The sequence below is a fragment of the Lepus europaeus genome, chromosome 5 (assembly GCF_033115175.1).
Source record: "Lepus europaeus isolate LE1 chromosome 5, mLepTim1.pri, whole genome shotgun sequence".
NCBI lineage: Eukaryota > Metazoa > Chordata > Mammalia > Lagomorpha > Leporidae > Lepus > Lepus europaeus.
In genome coordinates this window covers 126461719-126486802 of record NC_084831.1, presented here as the reverse complement: position 1 = coordinate 126486802, position 25084 = coordinate 126461719, and the positions used below count along the sequence as shown (strand labels likewise).

The 25084-nt window shown below is 50.5% G+C and overlaps 2 protein-coding genes across 3 annotated transcripts; one reads left to right on the top strand and one right to left on the bottom strand.

Annotated features, from left to right (window-relative positions):
- Positions 1-12: 12 nt before the first annotated feature.
- Positions 13-16368, top strand: PFDN2 (prefoldin subunit 2). Its single transcript, XM_062192598.1, has 4 exons — positions 13-109; positions 13879-13967; positions 14072-14195; positions 16068-16368. Exons 1-4 carry the CDS (start codon positions 35-37, stop codon positions 16242-16244), a joined length of 465 nt encoding a protein of 154 aa, XP_062048582.1. The 5' UTR covers positions 13-34; the 3' UTR covers positions 16245-16368.
- A 256-nt stretch (positions 16369-16624) lies between these two features.
- On the bottom strand, positions 16625-18831 carry KLHDC9 (kelch domain containing 9). Of its 2 annotated transcripts, none has more exons than XM_062192591.1 (4): positions 18176-18831; positions 17401-17560; positions 17111-17309; positions 16625-16851 (listed from the first exon to the last, which is right to left on the bottom strand). In XM_062192591.1, exons 1-4 carry the CDS (start codon positions 18700-18702, stop codon positions 16685-16687), a joined length of 1053 nt encoding a protein of 350 aa, XP_062048575.1. In that variant the 5' UTR covers positions 18703-18831; the 3' UTR covers positions 16625-16684. The 2 variants fall into 2 exon arrangements, with proteins under 2 accessions (XP_062048575.1, XP_062048576.1); XM_062192592.1 differs by having other exon boundaries at positions 16795-16851; positions 17076-17309.
- Between the last annotated feature and the right edge of the window lie 6253 nt (positions 18832-25084).

The window sequence follows — 25084 nt, the reverse complement described above, 5'->3', positions numbered from 1 at the left end:
GCCGCTCAGGCCGGAAACCCAGCAGGCGGCGAAGATGGCGGAGAACAGCGGTCGCGCCGGCAAGAGCAGCGGGAGCGGCGCCGGGAAGGGGGCGGTGTCGGCCGAGCAGGTGAGGAGCTAAGAGCGCGAAGGGGGGTCCCCGGCTGTGTCTGGAGCCGATACGTCTCAAAAACGGGTGGCGGTGGCTGTGGCTAGTGCAGGCCTGTACTGCAACCCCACATTTGCGAGGCCATCTAGAGAGGGGAGGGTCCTTGGAGAACCTGGCGGAGCCCCCGGGGAAGACTGTAGGCGGGTGGGTAGGAGAGGGCCACGCCCCTCGGGGTGTTGGGTGAGCCTGAGGGTGGGGTGGGGGGAGGGAAAGCCCAGAGAGCAGGGTGTGGGAAGATGCACACAGGTCTGAGGGGAGATGAGACGTCGCTTTGCGCACCCCTCCTCGGGAGCCCCAAGCGGGATAGGGCTGAGCATGGCAGCTGGTCTAGAATCCCACGGAATGAGTAAGCGGGCTGCTTATGTAGACCGTTACGTGACCCTGAAATTGCGTTGATGATCGCCGTCACCCTGCAGAGCCACGTGACTCACATACTCGAACCGTCCGAGTGTTCTACACTGTTTTGATTCGGCAGTCATTACCAGATTGAATTTCTCTGGAGAACAGAAACCCTTCTCTGATCTGAATTTGCTCCCCGCCCCGTGCCTAGCATCGGAAGCGTTTGATAAATTGATCAGAAAGCCTTTTGAAACTAGGGAACAGTAGCTTGCTAATAATGGGGCTAGTGTTTAATCAGAGTGGGAAGAAAGCTACACAGAAATTACAGCAGTTAAAAGCTATTTTCATTCTAGGTTCATTTATCAGTTTTCCACAGTTAATGCCTGCAGCAGTTTCTACATAAGGATTTAAAAATTGTCCCTTGCCATCAAAGAGCGGGCTTTGGTGAGGTAAATAGGACATGCAAAATGCTACTGAGAGGCAGAAGGTGTATCCTAAGAGATGTACAGTGGCATGGGGTTTGCAGGCGGGAGGAAAAAATGGTTTCTGACTTAAGAGGAGAAGAGGGGAAGGGAGAAGAAAGCTGATATGTTTTCAGGATCTGCCCTGTGCTAGGCATTTTCTGGGTACAGGGAAACAGATAAATAGAGCTTGCCTTCAAGTGATTGACAGACTCATTTGAGAAAAGACAAGGCAAAGGCTTATAATGTACTCTCCTTTTTTTTTTTTTTTTGGATGGCCCAGGGAAGAGACCCCTAAACTAATCCAGAGGGTATGGGATTTAGGGGGTGGGGTGGTGGCTAAGAGCATTCTTATACACTGGAGTCAGACAGATCTGGGTTTACTATTTATGTATGACCTCCTTTGAGTTACTCAACCTTCTTGGTCTGTAAAAAACAGTAGTAACTAGCTGATCACTGTATTGAGAGTATTAGGCAAGGCAATGCATATGAAGTATTTTTGCACAGTGACTAAAAAGCAGTATGTTTAATAACTTCTGGTTAGCTCTTCGAATTTTATGTTTATTCTGAGGCACAGAGACAGAGCTCCCATTTGCTGTTTCACTACCAAAATGCTCACAGCAGGCCTGGCTGGCACTGGGGCTGAAGGTAGGAATCAGGAACTCAGTACAGGACTGCTATGTGGGTGGCAGGGACTCAGCCACTTGAGCCCTCACCTGCTGCTTCCCAGGATGCTCTATTTTTTTTTTTTTTCTTATTTGACAAATAGAGTTAGACAGTGAGAGAGAAAGAGAGAAAGGTCTTTCTGTTGGTTCACCCCTCAAATGGCCGGTACGGCCGGAGCTATGCTGACCCAAAGCCAGGAGTCAGGCGCTTCCTCCTGGTCTCCCACCCAGGTGCAGGAGCCCAAGCACTTGGGCCATCCTCCACTGCCTTCCCAGGCCACAGCAGAGAGCTGGACTGGAAGAGGAGCAGCTGGGACTAGAACCCGGTGCCCATATGGGATGCCGGTGCTGCAGGCGAAGGATTAACCAAGTGAGCCACAGCGCTGGCCCTTCCCAGGATGCTCTTTAGCAGGAAGCTGGACACAGGAGCTGAGCCTGGACTTGAACCCAGGCACTCTGATGGGAGATGCAGGCATTCCAAGTGGCATATTAACTGCTAGGCTGAATGCCTAGTCCAGCTTTTTTTGGTTTGTTGTGGTTATTATTTTTTTACTTACTTTTTAATTTGAAAGAAGGATCTCCTATCCACTGGTCCACTCTCCATATGTCATAACAGCTGGGACTGGGCCAGGGTGAAGCAGGAGCCCTGAACTTGGGTCTCCCACATGAGCGGCAGGGACCCACGTGCTTGAACCATTACCTGCTGCCTCCCACAGTGCGTGTTAGGAGCCAGTACTTAAGCAGCGTCTTAACCTCTGTGCCAAACACTTGCCTCACAGCTTTTGTTTTTTGTTCTCTTAGGAGAAAATTCTTTAGCTCAGTTCCAAAGAATGAGAGAAGTTAGTCAAGCAAAGATGGAAGTGCAAGATTTTCAGGGTGTGGAGAATAATGTGTTCAAAAGCACTAAGGCATGAAACTGCCTTGTATGTTTGGGATGCAGAGGGACTTAAAGTTTGAGGTGAATTCCAAGACTTTGAATGTGAAGAAAAAGGAATAAAAGAAGAATATAGGCTGTTTCTCAGGTTTCTGCTGTGTTGGATAATGGTACTACAGAGGGTGTAAGAAGACAGACAGGGCCAGTGGGTAAAGCCACCGCCTACAGCATCCCATATGGGCGCCGATTTGAGTCCCGGCTGCTCCACTTGTGATTCAGTTCTCTGCTGTGGCCTGGGAAAGTAGAAGAAGATGGCCCAGGCTAAACCTGCGTGGGTGACCTGGAAGAAGCTCTTAGCTCCTGGCTTCGGATCTGCCCAGCTCCTGCTGTTGCAGCCATCTGGAGAATTAACCAGTGGATAGAAGACGTCTCTCTCTGCTTTCAAATAAATAAACCTTTAAAAAAGAAAAAAAAGATTTATTTATTTGTTTGAAAGGCACAGTTACAAAGAGTTGGAGACACATACACATAGGAAGAGAAATGTCTTCTATCTGTTGGTTTACTCCCCAAGTCGCTGGGGGCTTAGCCAGGCTGAAGTCAGGAGCCAGGAACTTCACTCAGGTCTCCAATGTAAGTGCTGGGGCCAAAGCACTTGGGCCATCTTCTACTGCTTTCCCAGGCATATTAGCAGGGAGCTGGATTAGAAGTGGAGCAGCTAGAACTCAAACCTGTGCCCGTATGGGATGCCAGCATTGCAGGCAGTGGCTTAACCTACTATGCCACAGTGCTGCACCCCACCCCCCATCCCCTGGCTTTTTTTTTTTATTTGAAAGACAGAGTTACAGAGAGAGATAGAGACAGAGACAGAGAGAGGTCTTCCATCCATTGGTTCACTCCCCAGATGGCCACAAAGGTCAGAGCTGCGCTGATCTGAAGCCAGGAGCTTCTTCCAGGTTCTCCCATGTGGGTGCAGGGGCCCAAGGACTTGGGCCATCTTCTGATGTTTTCCCAGGCCATAGCAGAAAGCTGGATCGGAAGTGGAGCAGCTGGGTCTCAAACCGGCACCCATATGGGGTGCTGGCGCTTCAGGCCAGGGCGTTAATGCACTGTGCCACAGCACTGGCCCCCGGCCCATTTCTTAACCACTAGGCTAAACACCTGCCCTGAGACTTTTAATGTAAACAGTGAAGGAATCACAGAACAGTATTTGCTAAACTGTTAGTGATAATTATATTAAATAACTTTATAATAATACATTTAATTGTAATAAATGTAGAAAACACAAGAAAAAATACAAACTAGCAAATAAATTCTCCATAATCTTACTATATAGAGGTAATTATTCTTAGTGTTTTTGAATCTATCCTTTGAGAGTTTTTTTTTTTTTACCTCCCTCTATTATGTTTTTGTGTGTACGTTTATGGACAGAAAGAGAGTTGTTATGGTTTGGCTGTGGTTCCTTCTCCACCAAAACATGTTGAAATTTGATTAGCAGTTTTTAACAGTGTTCAACACTTTCAAAGATGGTGGAACCTTTGAGAGATGAGTAGATCATTAAGATGAATTAATGTCTTTCTTCTTGGAGTGAGTTCTTGGTCTTGTAGGTCTTGGTTAGTTATCTTGAGAGTGAATTATATAGCTAGGCCGCCTGTGTTCTTGTTGTTTTTATTTATTTTTATTTGAGAGACACAGGTACACACCCAGAGAACTCCAATCCCCTGGTTCCCTCCCCAGCTGCCCTCAATGACGAGGACTGGGCTGATCAAAGCCAGGAGCCAGGAATTCCATCCAGGTTTCCCTTGTGGGTGGCAGAAACCTAACTACTCAAGCCATCACTGTTGCCTCCCAGGGTCCCAGAAAGCTGGAGTCAGGAGCCAGAGGTGGGTATTGAACCTGGACATTCCAGTATGGAATGTGGCATCCTAACCAGTGTCACAATTGCTAGTCTGAATGCCTGCACCCACCCTGCCCGTTTTGCCTGTTTGCCATGCACAGAATGGTCATTCTACCATGAGGCTCTTACCAGAAACTGAGCATGGGCTAGTGTCATGCGCTTGGACTTCCCAGTCTCTAAAACTGTGAGCCACATAAACCTCTTTTTGAATTACCTAGTCTCAAATACTGTGTTTCTTTCTTTCTTTTTTTTCTTTTTGTATTTGACAGGCAGAGTTAGACAGTGAGAGAGAGACAGAGAGAAAGGTCTTCCTTCCGTTGGTTCACCCCGCAAATGGCCGCTGCGGCTGGCACACTGCGCCGATCTGAAGCCAGTAGCCGGGTGCTTCCTCCTGGTCTCTCATGTGGGTGCAGGGCCCAAGCACTTGGGCCATCCTCCACTGCCTTCCCAGGCCACAGCAGAGAGCTGGACTGGAAGAGGAGCAACCGGGACAGCACCCAGTGCCCCAACTGGGACTAGAACCCAGAGTGCCGGCGCCGCAGGTGGAGGATTAGCCAAGTAAGCTGCAGCGCCGGCCCTTGAACATTTTTTTAAGCCATTCAAGTATTAGATGAAATCAAAACATGGGGCCCGGCACTGTGGCATAGTGGATTAAAGCTGCCTCCTATAGTGCTAACATCCCATATCGGCACTGGTTTGAAACCTGCCTGCTCCACTTCCTATCCAACTCTTTGCTGTGGCCTAGGAAAGCAGCAGAAGATGGCCCAAGTCCTTGGGCCCCTGCACCCACGTGGGAGACCCGGAAGACTGGCTTCAGACTGGTGCAGCTCCAGCCATTGCGGCCATCTGGGGAGTGAACCAGTGATGGAAGACCTCTCTTTCTCTCTCTCCCTCTGCTCTCTGTAACTCTGCCTTTCAAATAAATTAATTTAAAAAAAAAAAAAAAAGGAAATCAAGGTGTGGTATGGATTTGGAGAGATCATCAGAAGACTTGCAAAGAAAAAAAAACTTGGAGTAAATCAAACAAGAAGAGGATAGTGAAGGCCTGAACTAAGGTGATGTCAGTAAGACTAAGAGAATTGCTGAGGTAGGTACTATAACCTTGGCAGTTGATGGGATAAAGGTGTATTCAGAGATGAAGCCAGGGTTTCCTAACTAGAGGGCTGAAATCATATCATTAACAGAAGTAGGGGACACGAGATAAATAATTTAAAATTAGATAGATTAGGAGCCAACGTTGTGGCATGGTGGGTTAAGCTGCTGCCTGTGACACTGGCATCTCATGTGGCTACTGGTTTGAGTCTTGGCTGTTCCACTTCTGATCTAGTTTCCTGCTAATGTGCCTGTGAAAGCAGCAAAGGATGGCCTAATGCTAGGGCCCCTAACATTTATGTATGTGGTAGACCCAGATGAAGCTCCTGGCCTCTGGCTTCAGCCTGACCAACCCCTGGCCGTTGCAGTCATTTGGGAGTAGGCCAGTGGATGGAAGATCTGTCTCTCTGTAACTCTGAGTTTCAAAGAAATAAATAAATCTATCAAAATATGATCAGGTCAGCTTTGAATGAACATTCAGGTGGAGATGATCTGTTATAATAGCTACTATTTTTTGATAGTCTGGCCAGGCTGAAACCAGGAACTCCATCTGTGTCTCCCATGTGAGTGGCAGGAGAGCAGGTATTTGGGCCATCTTCTGTTGGCTGTCCAGGCACATTAGCAGCATTCTGATATGGGATACTGGCATCACAGATGCTCGTTTAACACACTATGCCACACCACCAGCCCATGATACAATTATTTAATTAATCCTCACATTGTTTGAGGCAAGTGTTATCTCTATTTTGTTGGTAAAGAAACAGATTCAGAGAGGTAGCTTGGTCATGGTCAAGTTTTGAAGCCTTTTTTTTTTTTTTTTTTAGAGATTTATTTATTTGAAAGAGTTACATGGAGAGAGGAGAGGCAGAGAGAGAGAGGTCTTCCATCCACTGGTTCACTCCCCAGATGGCCGCAATGGCTGGAGCTGCGCTGATCCAAAGCCAGGAGCTTCTTCCGGGTCTCCCATGCGGGTGCAGGGGCCCAAGGACTTGGACCACCCTCCCCTGCTTTACCAGGCCGTAGCAGAGAGCTGGATTGGAAGTGGAACAGCCGGGACTCAAACTGGTGCTCATATGGGATGCCGGCACTACAGGCAGTGGCTTTACCCATTACACCACAGTGCTGGCCCTGCCATTTATGCTTGACACAAATGCTCTTTCATCTTACTTGCGAATATGAGTCTAGAATTTCTGAGAAGACCTGAGTTTTGAGGCAATAACAAAATGGCCATTGTTGGCTGGCGCCATGGCTTAACAGGCTAATCCTCCACCTTGCGGCACTGGCACATGGGGTTCTAGTCCCAGTCGGGGCGCCGGATTCTATCCTGGTTGCCCCTCTTCCAGGCCAGCTCTCTGCTATGGCCCGGGAAGGCAGTGGAGGATGGCCCAAGTCCTTGGGCCCTGCACCCGCATGGCAGACCAGGAGAAGCACCTGGCTCTTCCTGGCTTCGGATCAGCAAGATGCGCCAGCCACAGTGGCCATTGGAGGGTGAACCAACGGCAAAAAGGAAGACCTTTCTCTCTCTCTCTCTCTCTCTCACTATTCACTCCTCCTGTCAAAAATAATAATAATAATAATAATAATAATAATAATAAATGGCCATTGTTGATACCATAGAAGTAGGTGAGAATACAAATTGAAATAGTATAGATATGAACAGAATCTTAAATCCTGTCTCAGTTGTAGGAGTGAGTGGAAAAAGAACTTTCATAAAGGAGAAAGAAGAAAGTTTGAGAGAAGAGGGAGAACCAGAGAAGAAACCAAAGGGGAGTAGAAGGCCTACTTTGTATCAGGCAGTTGACAAGTTACCTAGGTTTAGTTCTCATTGTTAGCCCATGCAGTGGTTCTCACTCTGGTATAATTTTTCTCGAGAATACATTGATGATGCCTGGAAACATTTTATGTTGTCCAAAGGAGGTATTTTTACTGGCTTTTAGTGAGTAGAGTCCAGGGATATAGCTAAACAGCCTACAGGTTGCAAAATAGCCCCCCAAACAAAGAATTTTCTGATTTAAAATGTCAGTAGTGGCCCGGCGCCGCAGCACTAGGCTAATCCTCCGCCTTGCGGCGCCGGCACACCAGGTTCTAGTCCCGGTCGGGGCACCGATCCTGTCCCGGTTGTCCCTCTTCCAGGCCAGCTCTCTGCTGTGGCCAGGGAGTGCAGTGGAGGATGGCCCAAGTCCTTGGGCCCTGCACCCCATGGGAGACCAGGAGAAGCACCTGGCTCCTGCCATCGGATCAGCGCGGTGCGCCGGCCGCAGCATGTTGACCAGGGCGGCCACTGGAGGGTGAACCAACGGCAAAAGGAAGACCTTTCTCTCTGTCTCTCTCTCTCATTGTCCACTCTGCCTGTCAAAAAAAAAAAAAAATGTCAGTAGTGGGGTTGGCACTGTGGCATAGCAGGTAAAGTTATCTCCTGGGATGCTAGCATCTCATATGAGCGCTGTTTTGAGTCCCAGCTGTTCCACTTTGGATCCAGCTACCTGCTGGTGTGCCTGGGAAAGCAGCAGAAGATGGCCCATGTTCTTAGAACCCCACAACCACAAAGAAGACCCTGAAGAAGCTCCTGGCTCCTGGCTTCAGATCAGTTTATCTCCGGCCATTGTGGCCGTTTGGGGAGTGAACCAGCAGATGGAAAACATCTGTCTCTTCCTGTCCCTCCTCTCTCTGTAACTGACAGGCAGAGTGGATAGTGAGAGAGAGAGAGAAAGGTCTTCCTTTTTGCCGTTGGTTCATCCTCCAATGGCCGCTGCGGCCGGCGCATTGAGCTGATCTGAAGGCAGGAGCCAGGTGCTTCTCCTGGTCTGCCATGCAGGTGCAGGGCCCAAGGACTTGGGTCATCCTCCACTGCCTTCCCGGGCCATAGCAGAGAGCTGACCTGGAAGAGGGGCAACCAGGGTAGAATCCGGCGCCCCAACCGGGACTAGAACCCGGTGTGCTGGCACTGCAAGGTGGAGGATTAGCCTGTTAAGCCACGGCGCCGGCCTAGATTGACATTTTAGGTCACTTGTCCATGGTGTGGGGAGTGAGTTGAAAGAACAAAAGTGGACCAGTGACGTGGCTCAGTAGGCTAATCCTCCGCCTGTGGTGCTGGCACTCCGGGTTCTAGTCCTGGTAGGGGCTCTGGTTCTGTCCCGATTGCTCCTCTTCCAGTTTAGCTCTGTGATGTGGCCTGGGAGTGCAGTGGAGGATGGCCCAGGTGCTTGGACCCAGCACCCACATGGGAGACCAGGGAGAAGCACCTGGCTCCTGGCTTCAGATTGGTGTGCACCGGCCATAGCAGCCATTTGGGGGGGTGAACCAACGGAAGGAAGACCTTTCTGTCTCTCTCTCTCTCTCACACTGTCTAACTCTGCCTGTCAAAAAAAATAAATAAATAAAATGTGGACCATCACTGTGGCCTTGTAGGTTAAGCCTCTGCCTGCAGCTCCAGCATCCCATAAGGGCGCCAGTTTGTGTCCTGGCTGCTCCTCTTCGGATTCATCTCTCTGCTTATGACATGGAAAGCAGTGGAAGTTGGCGCAAGTACTTGGACCCCTGCACCCATGTGGGAGACCCACAAGAAGTTCCTGGTTCATGGGGCCAGCACTGTGGCAGCAGCAGGTTAAAGTCTTGGCTTGCAGTGCTGGCATCCCACATGGGCATCGGTTCTAGTTCTGGCTGCTCCTCTTCTGATCCAGCTCTCTGCTATGGCCAGGGAAAGCAGTAGAAGGTGGCCCAAGTCCTTGGGCTCCTGCACATGTGTGGGAGACCCGAAAGAAGCTCCTGGCTTTGGATTGGCTCAGCTCTGTCCGTTGCAGCCATCTGGGAAGTGAACCAGTGAACCTCTCTCTGTAACTCTGTCTTTCAAATAAATAAAATAAATCTTAAAAAAAAAAAAAAGAAGTTCCTGGTTCCTGGCTTTGGATCAGCCCAGTTCCAGCCATTGCAGCCATTTGGTTAGTAAACCAGAGGATAGAAGATCTCTCCTCTCTCTATAATTCTGCCTTTCAATTAAAAATAAACATATCTTAAACCTAAAAGTTATCTTAAATTGGTAGTTGAGGGGCTGGTGCCATGGCTCACTTGGTTAATCCTCCACCTGAGGCGCCAGCATCCCATATGGGCGCCTGGGTTCTAGTTCCAGTTGCCCCTCTTCCAGTCCAGCTCTCTGCTGTGGCCTGGGAGGGCAGTGGATGATGGCCCAAGTGCTTGGGCCCCTGTGCCCGCATGGAAGACCAGGAAGAAGCTCCTGGCTCCTGGCTTCAGATCGGTGTAGTGCCGGCCATGGCGGCCATTTGGGGAGTGAACCAACAGAAGGAAGACCTTTCTCTCTCTCTCCCTCTCACTGTAACTCTACCTGTCAAATAAATAAATAAAAATCTAAAAAAATTGGTAGTTGAAAAGTAGATTCTCTCTCTTTTTAAGATTTATGGATTTATTTGAGAGGCAGTTACAGAGATGTAGAGGCAGAGGCAGAGGCAGAAAGAGATCTTCATCTTCTGGTTCACTCCCCCAATGGCTGCAACGGCCAGAGCTGGGCTGATACGAAGCCAGGAACCAGGAACTTCTTCTGGGTCTCCCATGCAGGTACAAGGGCCCAAGCACTTGGGCCATCTGCTGCCGCTTTCCCAGGCCATAGCAGAGAGCTGGATCTGAAGTGGAGCAGCCAGGTCTCAAACTGGCACCCACATGGGATGCCGGCACTGCAGGCGGCAGCCTTACCTGCTACACCTCAGTGCCATTCTCAAAAAGTACATTCTTACTAAGAACAATAAGTTTGGGCTTAAGGCAATAACTTAGGCTGATTTCACTAATGTGTTTAACAACATAGAACCAAAAGGTGGATTTCTTAGATGAAATTATTTTTACCTGGAATATTGATAGTGGAGAAAAAGCTAACTGTGAATGTAGTGGTTTTGCTGTAGACAATGTGAAGGTGAAGAAAAAATTCCTTGTGGATGAATCAGATTTCCAAAGCAGTGCCAGATGAACTTGCACTGTCCAAACCAGGTGAAAGGAATGGATCAGTGCATTGTGATGAAGGGACGATGGATGGGAGAAGGAATCAGATTGCCAGGATGAACAGTTCTTGGTTTATTGGCCAGTAGAAGGGATGTAGGGGGTGGTACATCCAGGTCAGCCACTTGGATTAAATTAACTGAATATTTACCCTTGCAGAGAGAAAGCTAGAGATAAGGGCCCCTAGTAAAGCTGATGTGGTTCATCAATACCAGGGCAAAGTTTCTGGCAATGAGACTGGAGATGATGTGCATTAGAGTGAGATTTGGCAGTGGTTTGAGTGAACAGGTCTATGGCTCAGATGACCAAAGCAGTCCTAGGGGACACTTCCGGATTTGGAGAGAAGGCCATGAGAGAAATTAGTGTACACTATTGGTCACATAACCATTTCATACTTTTGATTCACATGATATAAAAACTATGAAGGTGGGATCATTAACCACATTTTACAGGTGAGAAAACTAACACTCTAAGAGGATAACCCAGTGGTTGTCAATTCTGAGTGTACGAAGTATGTTGGAGATACCAAGGCCTGTACCCTATTCCTACTGATTGTGTAGTTTTTCTAAGGCTCCAATATTCAAGTTTTCTGAATGCTCCCCAGATTCTAACATGTAACCAAGGTTGAGAGCTGTAGGGTTAAATGCCTGTCTAAAGCCAAGGGGCCAATAAGAGGTCAGTGCAGAACTTGAAATCTGGCCTGTTGTCTCTGAGCTTCATATTTTTTTGATTTTTAAGATTTATTTATTTGAAAGGCAGAGTGATAGAGGGAAAGGAAGAGATCTTCAGAGGCTGGGCTAGGCTGAAGCCAGGAGCCAGGAACTCTGTCCAGGTCTCCCATGGATGACAGGGGCCCAAGTACTTAGTTCATCCTGCACTGCTTTCACAGGCTAGGGAGCTGGATCAGAAATGGAGAAGCCGGGATTCAAATGGACACTCCTATTTGGAATGTTGGTGTTGTCAGCAGCAACTTAACCTGCTGTGCCACAACGACGTCCCCCACCAAATTTTGTTTCCTCATGACATCTGCTACTTTGCTCTGATATTTTTATTTCAGAACTCATCAGAACCCCATGTGGGAAGTGATGGTGGTGGTGGTATTAGGACCTAGACAGGTTTTTACACTCAGCCTTTGTTCTCGGCTCAGCTTCTGGGGAAGTAGGAGCATGTACAGGTAGTAATGACTTCTCTGGGACTTTACATGTTATTTCTTGTGCCTGTTTAGCCTTCTCTCTTCCTTCTGCCACCAGTTTGTTTTGTTTTAAGATTTATTTATTTGAAAGGCTTGAAAGGCAGAGTTACAGATACAGGGGGAGAGAGAGAGATCTTCCATCAGCTGGTTCACTCCCCAAACAGCTACAACGGCCAGGGCTGGGCCAGTCCAAAGCCAGGAACCAGGAGCTTTTTCCAGATCTCCACGTGAGTGCAGAGACCCATGTACTTGGGCCATCTTCCACTGCTTTCTGAGGCACCTTAGTAGGGAGCTGGATCAGAGTGGAGCAGCCGGGTCTTGAACCTGCCGCACCACAGCACCAGTCCTTGCCACCAGTTCTTTGTCCTTCAGGCATAAGTGAAGACATGTCTTAGTGGTTATAGGCTTCAGAAACAGACTTGCAATACAATTTGTTTTGAAGCAGGTAGTTCACAGAATTGGACATAATGAAAAGAAAGGCTAAATAACTAGATTGAGTGAAGTTCAAGAACTGGGGTAGCTTTGGGAGCCTAGGAATAGGAATGGAAAGACATCCATAAAGAACCAATACAGGGGCTGACACCGTGGTCTAGTGGGTAAAGCCGCTGCCTGCAGTGCTGGCATCCCATATGGGCACTGGTTTGAGTCCCAGCTGCTCCACTTCCAACCCAGCTCTCTGCTGTGGCCTGGGAAAGCAGAAGAAGATGGCCCAAGTCCTTGGGCCCTGCACCCGCTTGGGAGACCCAGAAGAAGCTCCTAGCTCTTGGCTTTGGATTGGCCCAGCTCCAGCCTTTGCAGCCATTTGTTGAGTGAACCAGCAAATGGAAGATCTCTCTCTCTCTCTCTCTCTCTCTCTCTCTGCCTCTCCTTCTCTCTCTGGGTAACTCTGAGTTTCAAATGAATAAATAAATCCTTTAAAAAAAAAAAAAAAAAAGAACCAGTACAGCGGCTGGTGCTAAGGCATAGTGTGTAAAGGCGTCAGCCTGCAGTGCCAGCCTCCCCTATGGGTGTCAGTTCAAGTCCCGGGTGCTCCACTTCTGATCCAACTCTCTTCTATGGCCTGGGAAAGTAGTGGAAGATGGACCACGTCCTTGGGCCCCAGCATCTGTGTGGGAGACCCAGAAGAAGCTCCTGGCTCCTGGCTTCCAATTGGCGCAGCTCCAGCTGTTGCAGCCAATTGTGGAGTGAACCAGTGGTCGGAAGACCTCTCTCTCTGCCTCTCCTTCTCTCTCTGTGTAACTCTGACTTTCAAATAAATAAATAAATCTTTAAAAAAAGAAAAGAACCAACACATATCTTAGCTCCAACTGCCTTCTGTACCCATCTGTTCTTACCCAACATTTGAATTCTTGTAGAGAGATCTAGCATAAAATAAGTCATGCCCTAAGAACAAGGGTCCTGTGATTAGTTGCCCCACAGAGTTAAGAAGGGGCAGTTCCCCAGTGAATGGGGTAGGGGCACCAGGCAGGCTCAAATGGTAGTTACTAACTGCAGTGCCCTGCCTGCGAGTCCTGTTACCTGTGCAAGTCTAGGCTCCCCTGGAGGTACTCCAGTAGTTTGCCACTCCTGTCCCTATGCTACTCCTTTAAAACTATAAGCCACAAGAAGTCAGAGGCCAAATCTACTCTGTTAAATGCCCCAGTGCCTAGCAAATATCTCACACATAGTAGGCACTCAGTCAGTGTTTGGTGAATGGAATTCCAGATGGACTTAAGTTAGAAATTGCAAGCTTGAGGTTTTTTTAATTAATTAATTAATTTATTTATTTATTTATTTGAAAGAGTTACAGAGAGAGGTAGAGACAGAGAGAGAGGTCTTCCATCCACTGGTTCACTCCCCAGATGACTGCAACAGCCAGAGCTGTGCTGATCCGAAGCCAGGAGTCAGGAGCTTCTTCCAGGTCTCCTACGCGGGTGCAGGGGCCCAAGGACTTGGGCCATCTTCTGCTGCTTTCCCAGGCCATAGCAGAGAGCTGGATTGGAAGTGGAGCAGCTGGGACTAGAATGGGGGCACCCATATAGGATGCCGGTGCATCAGGCCAGGGCGTTAACCCGCTGCACCACAGCGCCGGGCCCATAAGCTTGAGTTCTACTCTTTATCCAAAGTATGTGTCCACTACCACACCTTTGTAAAATTAGCCATCCTATGTCCTGTCCTGATCCTCCAGCATTTCCACTATCCTCTTTTATCTCCTCTCTCTCTCTCACCTTAGGTAATTGCCGGCTTTAACCGCCTTCGGCAGGAACAGAGGGGTCTGGCATCCAAAGCAGCTGAGCTGGAGATGGAGTTGAATGAGCACAGGTAAGAAAGGCAGGGAGAAGCAGTTGGTTGGGCCCTTTTGTGAAGGGAGGGCTGCAGTAGGGTGGGACTGAGTGTTTTGGTCTCCTCTTGTCCTCCTACCCCAGCCTAGTGATTGATACACTGAAGGAAGTAGATGAAACTCGCAAGTGCTACCGCATGGTTGGAGGAGTGCTGGTGGAGCGGACTGTCAAAGAGGTGCTGCCTGCCTTGGAGAACAATAAGGAGCAGGTAAACAAGAATCTGGGAGGAGAAGCTTTGAGCAGTAAAGGGGTAAGGAAGATGGGGAGGCCAGGGAGTTAGGAAATATAGTAGAGGGAAGACTGTAAAATTTCAGGCCGGAGCTGCGGCTCAATAGGCTAATCCTCCACCTGTGGCGCCGGCACACTGGGTTCTAGTCCCGGTTGGGGCGCCGGATTCTGTCCTGGTTGTCCCTCTTCCAGGCCAGCTCTCTGCTGTGGCCCGGGAGTGCAGTGGAGGATGGCCCAAGTCCTTGGGCCCTGCACCCGCATGGGAGGCCAGGAGAAGCACCTGGCTCCTCCTGGCTTCGGATCAGCGCGGTGCGCTGGCCGTGGCGGCCATTGGAGGGTGAACCAACGGCAAAAAGGAAGACCTTTCTTTCTCTCTCTCTCACTATCCACTCTGCCTGTCAAAAAAAAAAAAAAAAAAAAAAAACGGCGCCACGGCTCACTAGGCTAATCTCCGCCTTGCGACGCCGGCACACCGGGTTCTAGTCCCGGTCAGGGCACTGATCCTGTCCCGGTTGCCCCTCTTCCAGGCCAGCTCTCTGCTGTGGCCAGGGAGTGCAGTGGAGGATGGCCTAAGTCCTTGGGCCCTGCACCCCATGGGAGACCAGGAGAAGCACCTGGCTCCTGCCATCGGATCAGCGCAGTGCGCCGGCCGCAGCGTGCCTACCGCGGCGGCCATTGGAGGGTGAACCAACAGCAAAAGGAAGACCTTTCTCTCTGTCTCTCTCACTGTCCACTCTGCCTGTCAAAAAAAAAAAAAAAAAAAAAAAAGACTGTAAAATTTCTGTTGAAAACAGCATAAATTTAGGCCAGAGCTTTGGTGCAGTGAGCTAAACTGCTACCTGCAGTGTTGGCATCCCCTACTAGAGCACTGGTTGGAGTCCCTGAAGCTCTGTTTCCCATCCTGCTCCCTGCTGATGCACCTGGGAAAGCAGCACAAGGTGGCCCAAGTACTTAGACTCCTGCTACCCATGTGGGAGACCTGAGTAAAGTTCCAGGCTCCTGGCTTTGGCCCGGATTAGCCCCGATCATTGTGGCCATTTGGGGAGTGAACCAGTGTCTGGAAAATCTCGATCTCTTTCTCTCTGGCTTGCTCACTCCCTGTCACTCTGCTTTTCAAATAAATAAATAAATAAATAAATCTTAAAAAAAAATACTACATAAATAGCTTTTAAGCCTATGTTCTTTATGCTATGCTAGGTAACTCTTAGAGGAGTTGCTGGCTGTGTGTCCCTTTCATGGGCTGTTTATTACTTGGCTGAGTTGGATGAAAGGTTAGAGCAGTTCTCACGTAGTCCCTGGATACCTGAATCAAAATCACGTAAAGGACCTATTTATTCATCAATTAGTATTTGTTCATGAGACAGGACTCTCTTCCACTGGTCCATTCCCCAAATGCCCACAACAGCTGAGGTGTGGAACTGAAGCCAAGAGCCAGGACTTCAATCCAGGTTTCCCACATGGGTGGCAGGAACCCAGCTGCTTAAACCATCACTGCTGCCTCCCAGGTCTGCATTCATAGGAAGGTGGGGTCGGGAGCTGAACTGACCCTAGGCGCGCCAGTGGCAGACACTGGGCCGGATGCCAGCTCCCCTGAAGGATTAGTTTAAAATACAGCTTCTTGGATCTTGTCCTGGACCCTCTGAATCAGAACTTTGAGTCGTCTATACATTAAAGTTTCTAAGCCACTGTATTTGAGAAAGGATAACTTCTAACAGTCTGGGCTGCACTACTAATACTTGCTTAAGGTGAGGTTAGACATGTCATCTCCTTCACTTCCCTCAACCATCGTCTATTCCAGGTGGGGTAAGGGAATCCTGAATTCCTTGCATAATTCCTGTTGCTTGCCCTCTAGATACAGAAGATCATTGAGACACTGACACAGCAGCTTCAGGCAAAGGGAAAAGAACTAAATGAGTTCCGGGAAAAACACAACATTCGTCTCATGGGGGAAGATGAGAAGCCAGCAGCCAAGGAAAACTCAGAAGGTGCTGGGGCTAAGGCCAGCTCAGCTGGAGTGTTGGTCTCCTAGGGACCAAGGCCTTTGCATTTTTTTTCTACCCTGATTCCTGCTTCTTATTCTCTTTATTGTTGTTATTATTATTATTTTCTCTGCTATTGTAATATTTTTTGTTAATTAAATGGTTTGGTCATAATGCTTAGCTGTAGCCTGAAACTTTCTCCCAGTTAAGGGTGTATGTAAATTGTGTAAGGTCTGGGACAGCATGATTTGTGGGTTTTTATTTCCATTGGGTTAGTTTTAATTTTAATGGCCCTTAATGTTAGAGTAGATCCCATATTTTATCCTTTCCCTCGGAAATAAAGATGTATCTATTTATACCCTTCCCCCCAAAAAAATATTTAGAGGCAAGTGTTTGCCCCCAGATTGAAATTTAATAAGCATTTGGGATGAGGTGGTAATACTTTATTGGTTTGCAGTAAGACAGGCTTTGTGGTGTGTCTTGGCACCACTTAGATAAAGAGATCCAGGATGCAAATCTGTCCACGAGCTGTCCTGCCGTCCTCACCGAAACCCCCAACCAGGTAAAGCTGATCGTTCCAGAGGCAAGTGCGATGGCCCATGCGCTTCAGCCCACGGTCAGCACAGGAGAAATGGAACCACAGAGAAGGAGACTGGCCTGTTGGGTAGGGGCAGAGGGTGGTTATTACGACAGCAGCACTTTATTGCCCACAGAGCTCTTAGCTCAACCAGAGCTTAATTTTCTCCTCACTTAATTTGTTGGTGTCTTCAAAGGGTTAATGTTCTGAGCACTCCTTTAACACCTGTCAACTAATTCTCCTCCTCCCTACCCCCACCACCCCATCCTCTTTCTGGTAGTCTTAGGTTCTCCTATCGTTCCACCTTTTTCCTCCTTCAACGGTTAGTTGGGGTCTCACGGGTATCATAGATGTAGAGGTCGTTGCAGACGGTGTCTCTAGCTCTGGTCAGAGTTTCTCCACCAAACAGCACAGCAAAGGGCCCCACCACAGAACACGAGTGATGCCGCAGTCCCTGGGGCCCTTGCCGGGACCCCTGCGCACTGCTCACAAGCCTTGCAAGCTGTTCTGTCAAATGCGGGGCTGCTGGCGGTTCCTCCTTGGGGGAGAAAGAAGGAACTGTCTGAAGCAGTCCAGGCGTCTCAGCTTTAGCCCCCTTCCACCCTAGGCAAGATGTGAGTCCGTGATACCTTAATCTTCCCGTGACTCCAGTGCCCAGCTACTTCTGGTTCAGCTGAATTGCAGCCCCCAAAGAGCAGTAGCTGATGGCGTGGGTGGGGCCCCGGGGTTTGGAGCAGGGCAGCACAGTGGCCGGAGCGGGAGACCGTGTGGCAGTCTTCTTCCTTGTAGCTGCGGATATGCAGAGATCCAGGCCTAAGTGGAGATCTCTGGAAAATGCAAGTGCTGTACTTCTTGGAAGTACTGAAAGGCACGGGGTAGTGGGGTCAGCCTGATGAGAGGAAGGGTAACGCCTGTTTTAAAGAAACTTCAGCATAGACCGGCACCGCAGTTCACTAGGCTAATCCGGGTTCTAGTCCCGGTTAGGGGCGCTGGATTCTGTCCAGGTTGCTCCTCTTCCAGTCCAGCTCTCTGCTGTGGCCTGGGAGGGCAGTGGAGGATGGCCCAAGTGCTTGGGCCCTGCGCCTGCATGGGAGACCAGGGGGAGGCACCTGGATCCTGGCTTCGATCGGCACAGCACACTGGCCGCAGCGCGCCGGCCATGGCGGCCATTTGGGGGGTGAACCAACGGAAAAGGAGGACCTTTCTCTCTATCTCACTGTCTAGCTCTGCCTATCAAAAAGAAAAAAAAAGAAAGAAAGAAAGAAAATAAACTTCAGCATAGACCTGGTAGATTCCAGGGGGCGGGGTGGGGGAGTGCTGATCCCTGAGAGATTTATTCATCTTTTGTTTCCCAGAGTGTAGCTAAAAGGAGGGTGGAAGATTTGGGGGCTCGGGATGCCATACCAATAGGTGTGGGTCCCCGGGTCCAGCTTTAACGTGTAGATGCTTCCATAGCGTCGCTGAGTGCGGATACCGCCCTCTCGGCCAGCCACCCGCAGCTCTCGGTCCGATAGGCGAGTGCAGGTGTGACTGCTGAGGCCGGCAGGGGGACAGTTGCCAGGGGTCGCTGTCCACGACTCCCACACTCCGCGCTCTGTGTCCAAGGCGGCCACTGTGGACAGGCGGCGCGACCCATCCCAGCCGCCCACCACACAGAGCCAGCGCCCGCCCACAGGTGCTGCGTCATGGTGACTGCGCGGGGGGCTGCCCCGGGCTCCCAGCCGCATGACCTGGCCCCCAGCTGGGTCAAAGACTACCGTATCGCTACTGGGCTGTCTGGCTTCTCCAGTTAGGAGACCCCCCACCAGGTAGAACCGTCCCCGCAGTTCCGTGCATGAATGGAAACCTCGAGCTAGAAGTGGATCCCGCGCCACCGGCCGCCAGGCCCAACCTGCGCCCCCCTTCCGAGGTGGGGGCCCCGCCACTGCCATGGGCCTGGGGAGGGCAGCAGGGTCTGCAGCTCAGAGTGTGTCTCTCCAAGTGGGGGGGCAGGCACCTCGCCTTCCCAGGGCTCCCCTCCCGCACCAGACACCAGCCGGTGTCCCAGTCCCAACCTGAAGCCGCTGTCGCTCCGCCGTTGCCCAGCAACCACTGCGGGCTGCAGCGCGACAGCTGGAAACTGCAGGTCGCAAAGCACAGGTTACCATGGAGACAGGGAACCTGGGTAGCTACCCGGAATCTTACAGTGGCGTCACCGAGGCGACAGGACTGAAATACCGTTTACCCCAGAAAGTCAAGGGGCTGCCAGTTCCTCGGAAGAGCCCTTTATCCACCTGCCCAGACGTGAGATTACGACCCTGAGGATGCGGGCGTGGCTCCACGGGCGGGGAGGGGGCGCGGTGGTCTTCTTTCGGCTTTGGGATTTCTAACCTTCCCAGGGATGAACTGGGAAAAGGAAACAGAAGTCAGAGGGTGAGGAAGTGAACGAGGACAGAGCACTGGAAACTGAAGTTCTAGTCCGTTCTGTGCGCAGACTCTCAGGTTACTGTTTCTCTCTAGGCCTCCTCAGCTTTCTCGTTTGTAAAATACACTGTTGGTAAAATCCCTTAGGTGTCTTGGCCAACCTTCCCCCTCCTGTTTGATGGGTTGGGAGCGTCCTGTCAGCTCTGGCCACTAGAGGGTGGTAGGACCCAGCCTGTCGGGGTACTCTGTTGGAGTGTCCCCACGGGGGGCATGCTTGAGCCCCGAATCCCAGGAAGAGTAATTCTTCATTTTGTCTTGCCTCTTCAGGTTCACACAACACAAGGACACTGAGGCACTGGGCGTAGAACTGAGGATTAAGGGCAGGGAGATCCTGATAAGATCCAGGGCAGAAACTGCCCAGCCTTAGACGCTGGGTGGGGGTAAAATGGGGGAGGAGTGAGAAAAACACACTCTTGCCCCTCCCTCGTATCTTCCTTTTCTTCATGCCAGGTCCTTGGACTTAACTCTGCCCTTCCAGGGCCAGCGAAGGGTGAAGAGGCCCAGATCCAAGCTGAGGGGTTTCAGCTGCAGAAGGAACTGCAAAGATTTCTACTCCTAACACAGCTAGAATGGAGCAGAAGTTAGATCTGTGTCCTCCCAGGGCTGGGCTGTAAGTGGGAATGAGGACTACTGCTTTGGCTTTTGGTTTCCACCCATCAACTTACTCTGCATCATGCAAGAATTGAGGCCATAGAAAGTGGCCAGGCGTGTAGTGGGACTGGGCATGTAATTCAGGGATCTGATAGGGTGTTCCCCGTCTGATCCCAGCTCTTGGTCTTCAAAGAAAACAGTGTGGGGAGGGTACGGGCCAGAAGGTACAGTTACCAGCAGCTGTTTCACGTCTGTGCATGAAAAGCAACATACAATCGTTTTGAAAGTCTCTATGTAGCTTCCCCTGAGTCTGACAGGCAGGAGGATCCCCAGTTTTCCAAGATCATGGTAAAAATCTAAAAAATCACCACCTTCCAATGTCCTTGGATGAAATCTGAAAGCCAGTTTTCTCCACAAGGCTTCTCACTGGCTAATCTCCTAGCGGCTGGATTCAGATCTTTCACACTCCTAGGATTAGGCAACAAACTGTCCAGGATGTGTGTGTGTGTGTGTGCGCGCGCGCGCATGCACAGTGGGTCATTTTGCCTAACCTTTATTGGCCTATATACCCATCTTTGGCTGTTCTGCCAGTTTCTTATTTTCTGCCTCTCCTGGATAGAAATGGGAACTCCCCAGCCCAAGGGCCTCTCTGGCCTCTCCCAGCTTCCACTCTGACTCTGAGTCCTTAGTGGTAGCCATCTCATTTGGTCATGAAGCCTGAGCCTCACATACTCCTTGGCTGTACCTCCAATCCTGCTCAGCACCTACAGGCATCTGTCCATGGCTACGCCAACCCTAGACCAGGGAGAGGAGCTGCCAGGCCTCCGACCTCCCTTGGTTAGTTTGAACCAAGCCCATATTTTAGAAGCAGAAAAGCGAGATCGAGAGGAAGAAAGAAAACCAGCCAATCTGCACTTGTGTGACAGACACATCCTTTATGCCCCGCGTGTGAGATTTCAGGTGGCATCTGAAGTCTTCTCTAATGCCCCTATCCATGGTACACACACTGAAGGGTTATTGAGATAAAGCAAAGGGTAGATCTGAGTGAAAGGTGTGAGAGACGTGGAGAAGGGCAGGCAGAGCTTCTAGTCCACTGCACCAACTTGCACTTGCTAATAATATCCAGGAAGGACCTGTGCCCAGGAGTGGGGGCAGGAGCAGAGCCACTGGAAAGTCTCATAATCCTGACATGACCCTGTGTGTGCATCTCAGCTGGCCATTGGTAGCAAGCAAGGATCTCTGGAGCCCAGCTTCCCAACCTTTGATGGCTGTCTCAGCCTGAAATCCTTGCCTCTCTGCCTCGGAGCTTCACGAGGCTCTTTATAAAAAAAATAAATAAATAAATACAAAGATTTATTTATTTATTTATTTGAAAGTCAAAAGTTACACAAAGAGAGAAGGAGAGGCAGAGATACAGAGAAAGAGGTCTTCCATCCGCTGGTTCACTCCCCAGTTGGCCGCAACAGCTGGAGCTGCGCCGATCCAAAGCCAGGAGCTTCTTCTGGGTCTCCCACACAGGTGTAGGGCCATCTTCCACTGATTTCCCAAGCCATAGCAGAGAGCTGGATCGGAAGTGGAGCAGCTGGGACTTGAACCAGCGCCCATATAGGATGCTTACACTATAGGCTTTACCCGCTATGTCACAGCGCCGGCCCCCATAAGACTCTTAACTCTGTGTTCTCCCTCCCTTACCTTTGTTTTCTCCTGGCGCACAGCACTGTTCAGCATATACAGGGGTCTTGGTCACATTTTCAGAGCTCCCACAGTTCCTCCTGGCTTTGTCTCCCAGGCTGTCCCATCTTTCAGGCCGTCTTTCTGGCTCTTCCTCTATGGTCCTCTGACCATTCTGCATTTCTCCCACAGCTCGTTCTGGCCTCTTGACTTCCTGGCTCCCTGCCATCCTGACCCCAATTTTGACTCTGCTTTATCTCAGCCAGAACATGGACATGGCCAAACAGGACAGAGGAAAGACCAGGGGGAAAGAAAAGCAAGAGCCCAGCTTTTGAGAGCTCCCTTGATTGTGAGCTCGAAGTCTGAGAGAAAAGTGGAGTTGTAAGCGGCCTTAGGGTGGAGGGGAGTGGGGTCAGGCAAGGTAGACAGTGATAGGGGTGGAATAAGAGTAGGGAGGAACTTGTATTGTTGAGACTTGGCAGTGTCGAGTGAGAAAGTGTCACTGGGTCATTGTACAGCGGTGAGAACTGAGGGAAGAAGAGAAACGTGTCTAAGTGATCCTGGCAGTTGGCAAGTAGACATCCAGAAATTTCTCTCTTGGTCTGTCTGTCTCTGTTTCAGATTGTCTCCGCCACTTCGTCTCCGAATTTTTCCCCTTTTGGTGACTCTGTGTGTGTGTGTCTACACAGCTTCTTTTTCTCTTGATGTATCTTTCTGTCTCCATGTTTCCACCTGCTCACTGTGTCTGCAGACCTGTCTCTCACCCTCTTGACTTTTAGGTTGCTCTCACTGGGTTGCTGTCCTTGTTTCTCTGCTGAACAGAATGAGCACAAGGAGCTTTGTGGCCGGTCTGCTTCCTTTTGGCCACATTCTAGAACTATAGCATCAGTTTGGGGTCCCTTGGCATAGTCATATGATCTAGAATATTGATGAGGATCTGAGTGAGCTTCAATACGTGAGACCTCCTTGGGGAGTAGGGTTTCCCCACGGAAGCTCTTACTATATAGAGACCTGGACCTGGGGAGAGAAGCAGAAGTAAGGGGAGGTTAGAGTCCAGTCTCATTCCTCTCGCCTTACAACTCATGGACCAGTGCTTCCAGCCTTGCTAATTATCACTGGCAAGGCGCTCTTGCCACGCATTCAGGTCCATAGCCTTTCTCTTACGCCACTTCCATATCTTGGGAGGTGTGGTCCCAGATGCTCAGAAGGGAGTCAGGGGCATGCTCTACTTGGCTTCCACCTCCTGCTTCTCCTGGAGAATGGGGTTTGCTGCTCCCATCCTCAGATCACAGACAGCCAACCTCACTGTCTCCGGAACCAAAAACTAACTGGTGCGGGACAGGGTCCAAATCTCCAGATGCCATGGGAGCTGTGGCAGGGCCTGGGGGGCCCCGTGAAGTGGGCGATCAGGCCTTGGCTTTCCACGGCCAGGCAGTGAGAGCCTGGGGCACAGGGACTAGGGCGCCTCTAGAACAGCACCACATCCTGACCTCCAGCCAAGGCAGCTGCACGCCTGCCTGCTGAGCCCTGAGCACTAATGATGGCAGCAGAATGGAGCTGCAGGACTGGAGTGACTTTGGGGTCTTAGTAGGGAGAGAAAAGAGGAAGTTAGGGCTTACAAGATGGAGAGATGGATAGCCCTGGGACACAGAGAAGGAAGATTATGCTAGTAAACCTCAAAGGAACATTCGCCCTCAAGGTAGAAGAACCCCAAGTTCCTACTTCAGTCCCACCAGGTCTCGCTGCCTGCTTGTGTCCCCTCAGCTTCTGCCCCTCTCTGCTGTCTTCCAGTTCCTTCCTCTCTTCCCTCAGCATCCTTTTAGCACTTGCCCCACCTCCTAAGCTCCCATCTCTTCCAGGCTTCTCAGAGCCCCTGTGTCTCATGGTCTCTCTTCCCCCACAGCCCCGTATTGCGAGCTCTGCAACCATCCTTGTACCCCAGTGCCAGGTCCAAGGCTAAGGTTTGATGGTGGGGCCTCAGAAGGCTTTCCCCTGCAGGAGCTGAGTCGTGTGGTGGCAGGAGCTCAGGTCAGTTAAGTGGCAGTTTTGGTTTGCAGGAGAACCACACCCTCAGCATCCAAGCCAGGTGCGTGGAGACCGCAGTGTGAGAAGTTCCTGAGAACTGATGTCACCTGATGGTGCCTCTGGTGGTGCAGACTCTGCAGGCTGGGCTGGCCCCTGGGGGCTGCTTCCATGTTGCCCAACAAGTAGGCTGCCTGGGAGGAGCCTGGTTCTTTTTTGTAGCTGAGCCTGGGGATGGAGAAAATGGAGAGGAGTACGCGCCTGGGGTCCTCGGTAGAATCTGTTCTCTCACCAGGCTGCCCCCATAGGTTTGTCCCTTACCTCCTGCTGCTGCATCCTCTGCTGCTGTGGTCACCACTTGGAGGACTCTGATTTCCACGAGGGCTTCTGGACCAGCTAGGACCAGCTAGGATACATCCTGTACCAGTTAGGACCTATTCCAAGAGCCTTGTAAAAGTGCCAGCCCACCCAGAGACACAGGGCCAAAAATGAAGGCCTTTGTATCTTATCCCACGCTCTGGTCCTCGATTTTGTGGTAGAGCAGTTCATGGGATGAGAGCACACGACTCAGCCTACCGAGTAGGACCCAACCGTGCCGTGTGCGCAGCCACCTCCTTCCCTGCATGGCTCACTCCGTCCCTAGTTTAAGGCCCTGGAGGAACACGCAGATCCCTCCTCTGAGCTCCTAGCACTGTTAGGCAACCAGAAAAAGGGGTTGCCCTAAAAGGATAGGGATAGGTATTGGGGAACCAATGGGCCGGCAGGATAGGCAGACAAGAGTGACACTGCACTCGGCTATGTTTAGATGGAATCTCCTGGCGAACAAGGTGCCACCAATCTGCTACTGGGCACAGTGAAGCAGCAGCTTGGAGGAAACAGCTGGAGCCTCTGTGTTGCAGATGGGGGTCTCTCCACTGCGCCGTGGGTGGAGAGCAGTCTAGGGAGGAGCAGGAGCAGTGACTTGGAAGCACTACTACATCGTCCTAGATGACTGGATCCAGTCCCATCTCAATAATTTTCTACCACATCAATCAGATCCCTGAAACCCATCTGCACAAACTACAGAAACCAAGGCAATGAACCTACCACGCAGACAGAGCTGTACGAAAATGGGTCATAGTTCTGATTTATCATTCGTTCTCCTTTCTCCCAAAGCCCAAGGGTCTCCCCCAAACCTCTGGCTCTTTTTTGACCTGGGAATCTTACTACAGGTCAGGCCAACAGAATGTCACTCACCAAGGAGCTCTCACGGCCTCCTGCCCCTAACTCACCTTCCTAACACCCCACCCCCAAGCCCTTCCCACTGTACCCACTCCCTCCCCCGCTCACTCAGTCTGACCCTCACTCTCACTCTTCTTCTCCCCCACACCACTCCGCCCATCCTTACCCTTCCTTGACTCATCGCCAAGCCCCATTGACACAAACAAAAATTTCAGCACAACCCACTCCGACCGGTTTGGCTGAGGTGTGCAGCCTGTCATGGGGACAGATGGGTATAAGCGGATGCTTGGGCACTTGCAATAATGAACATCCACAGTTATGCACGCAGGCAGCCCTGTGTGTGTG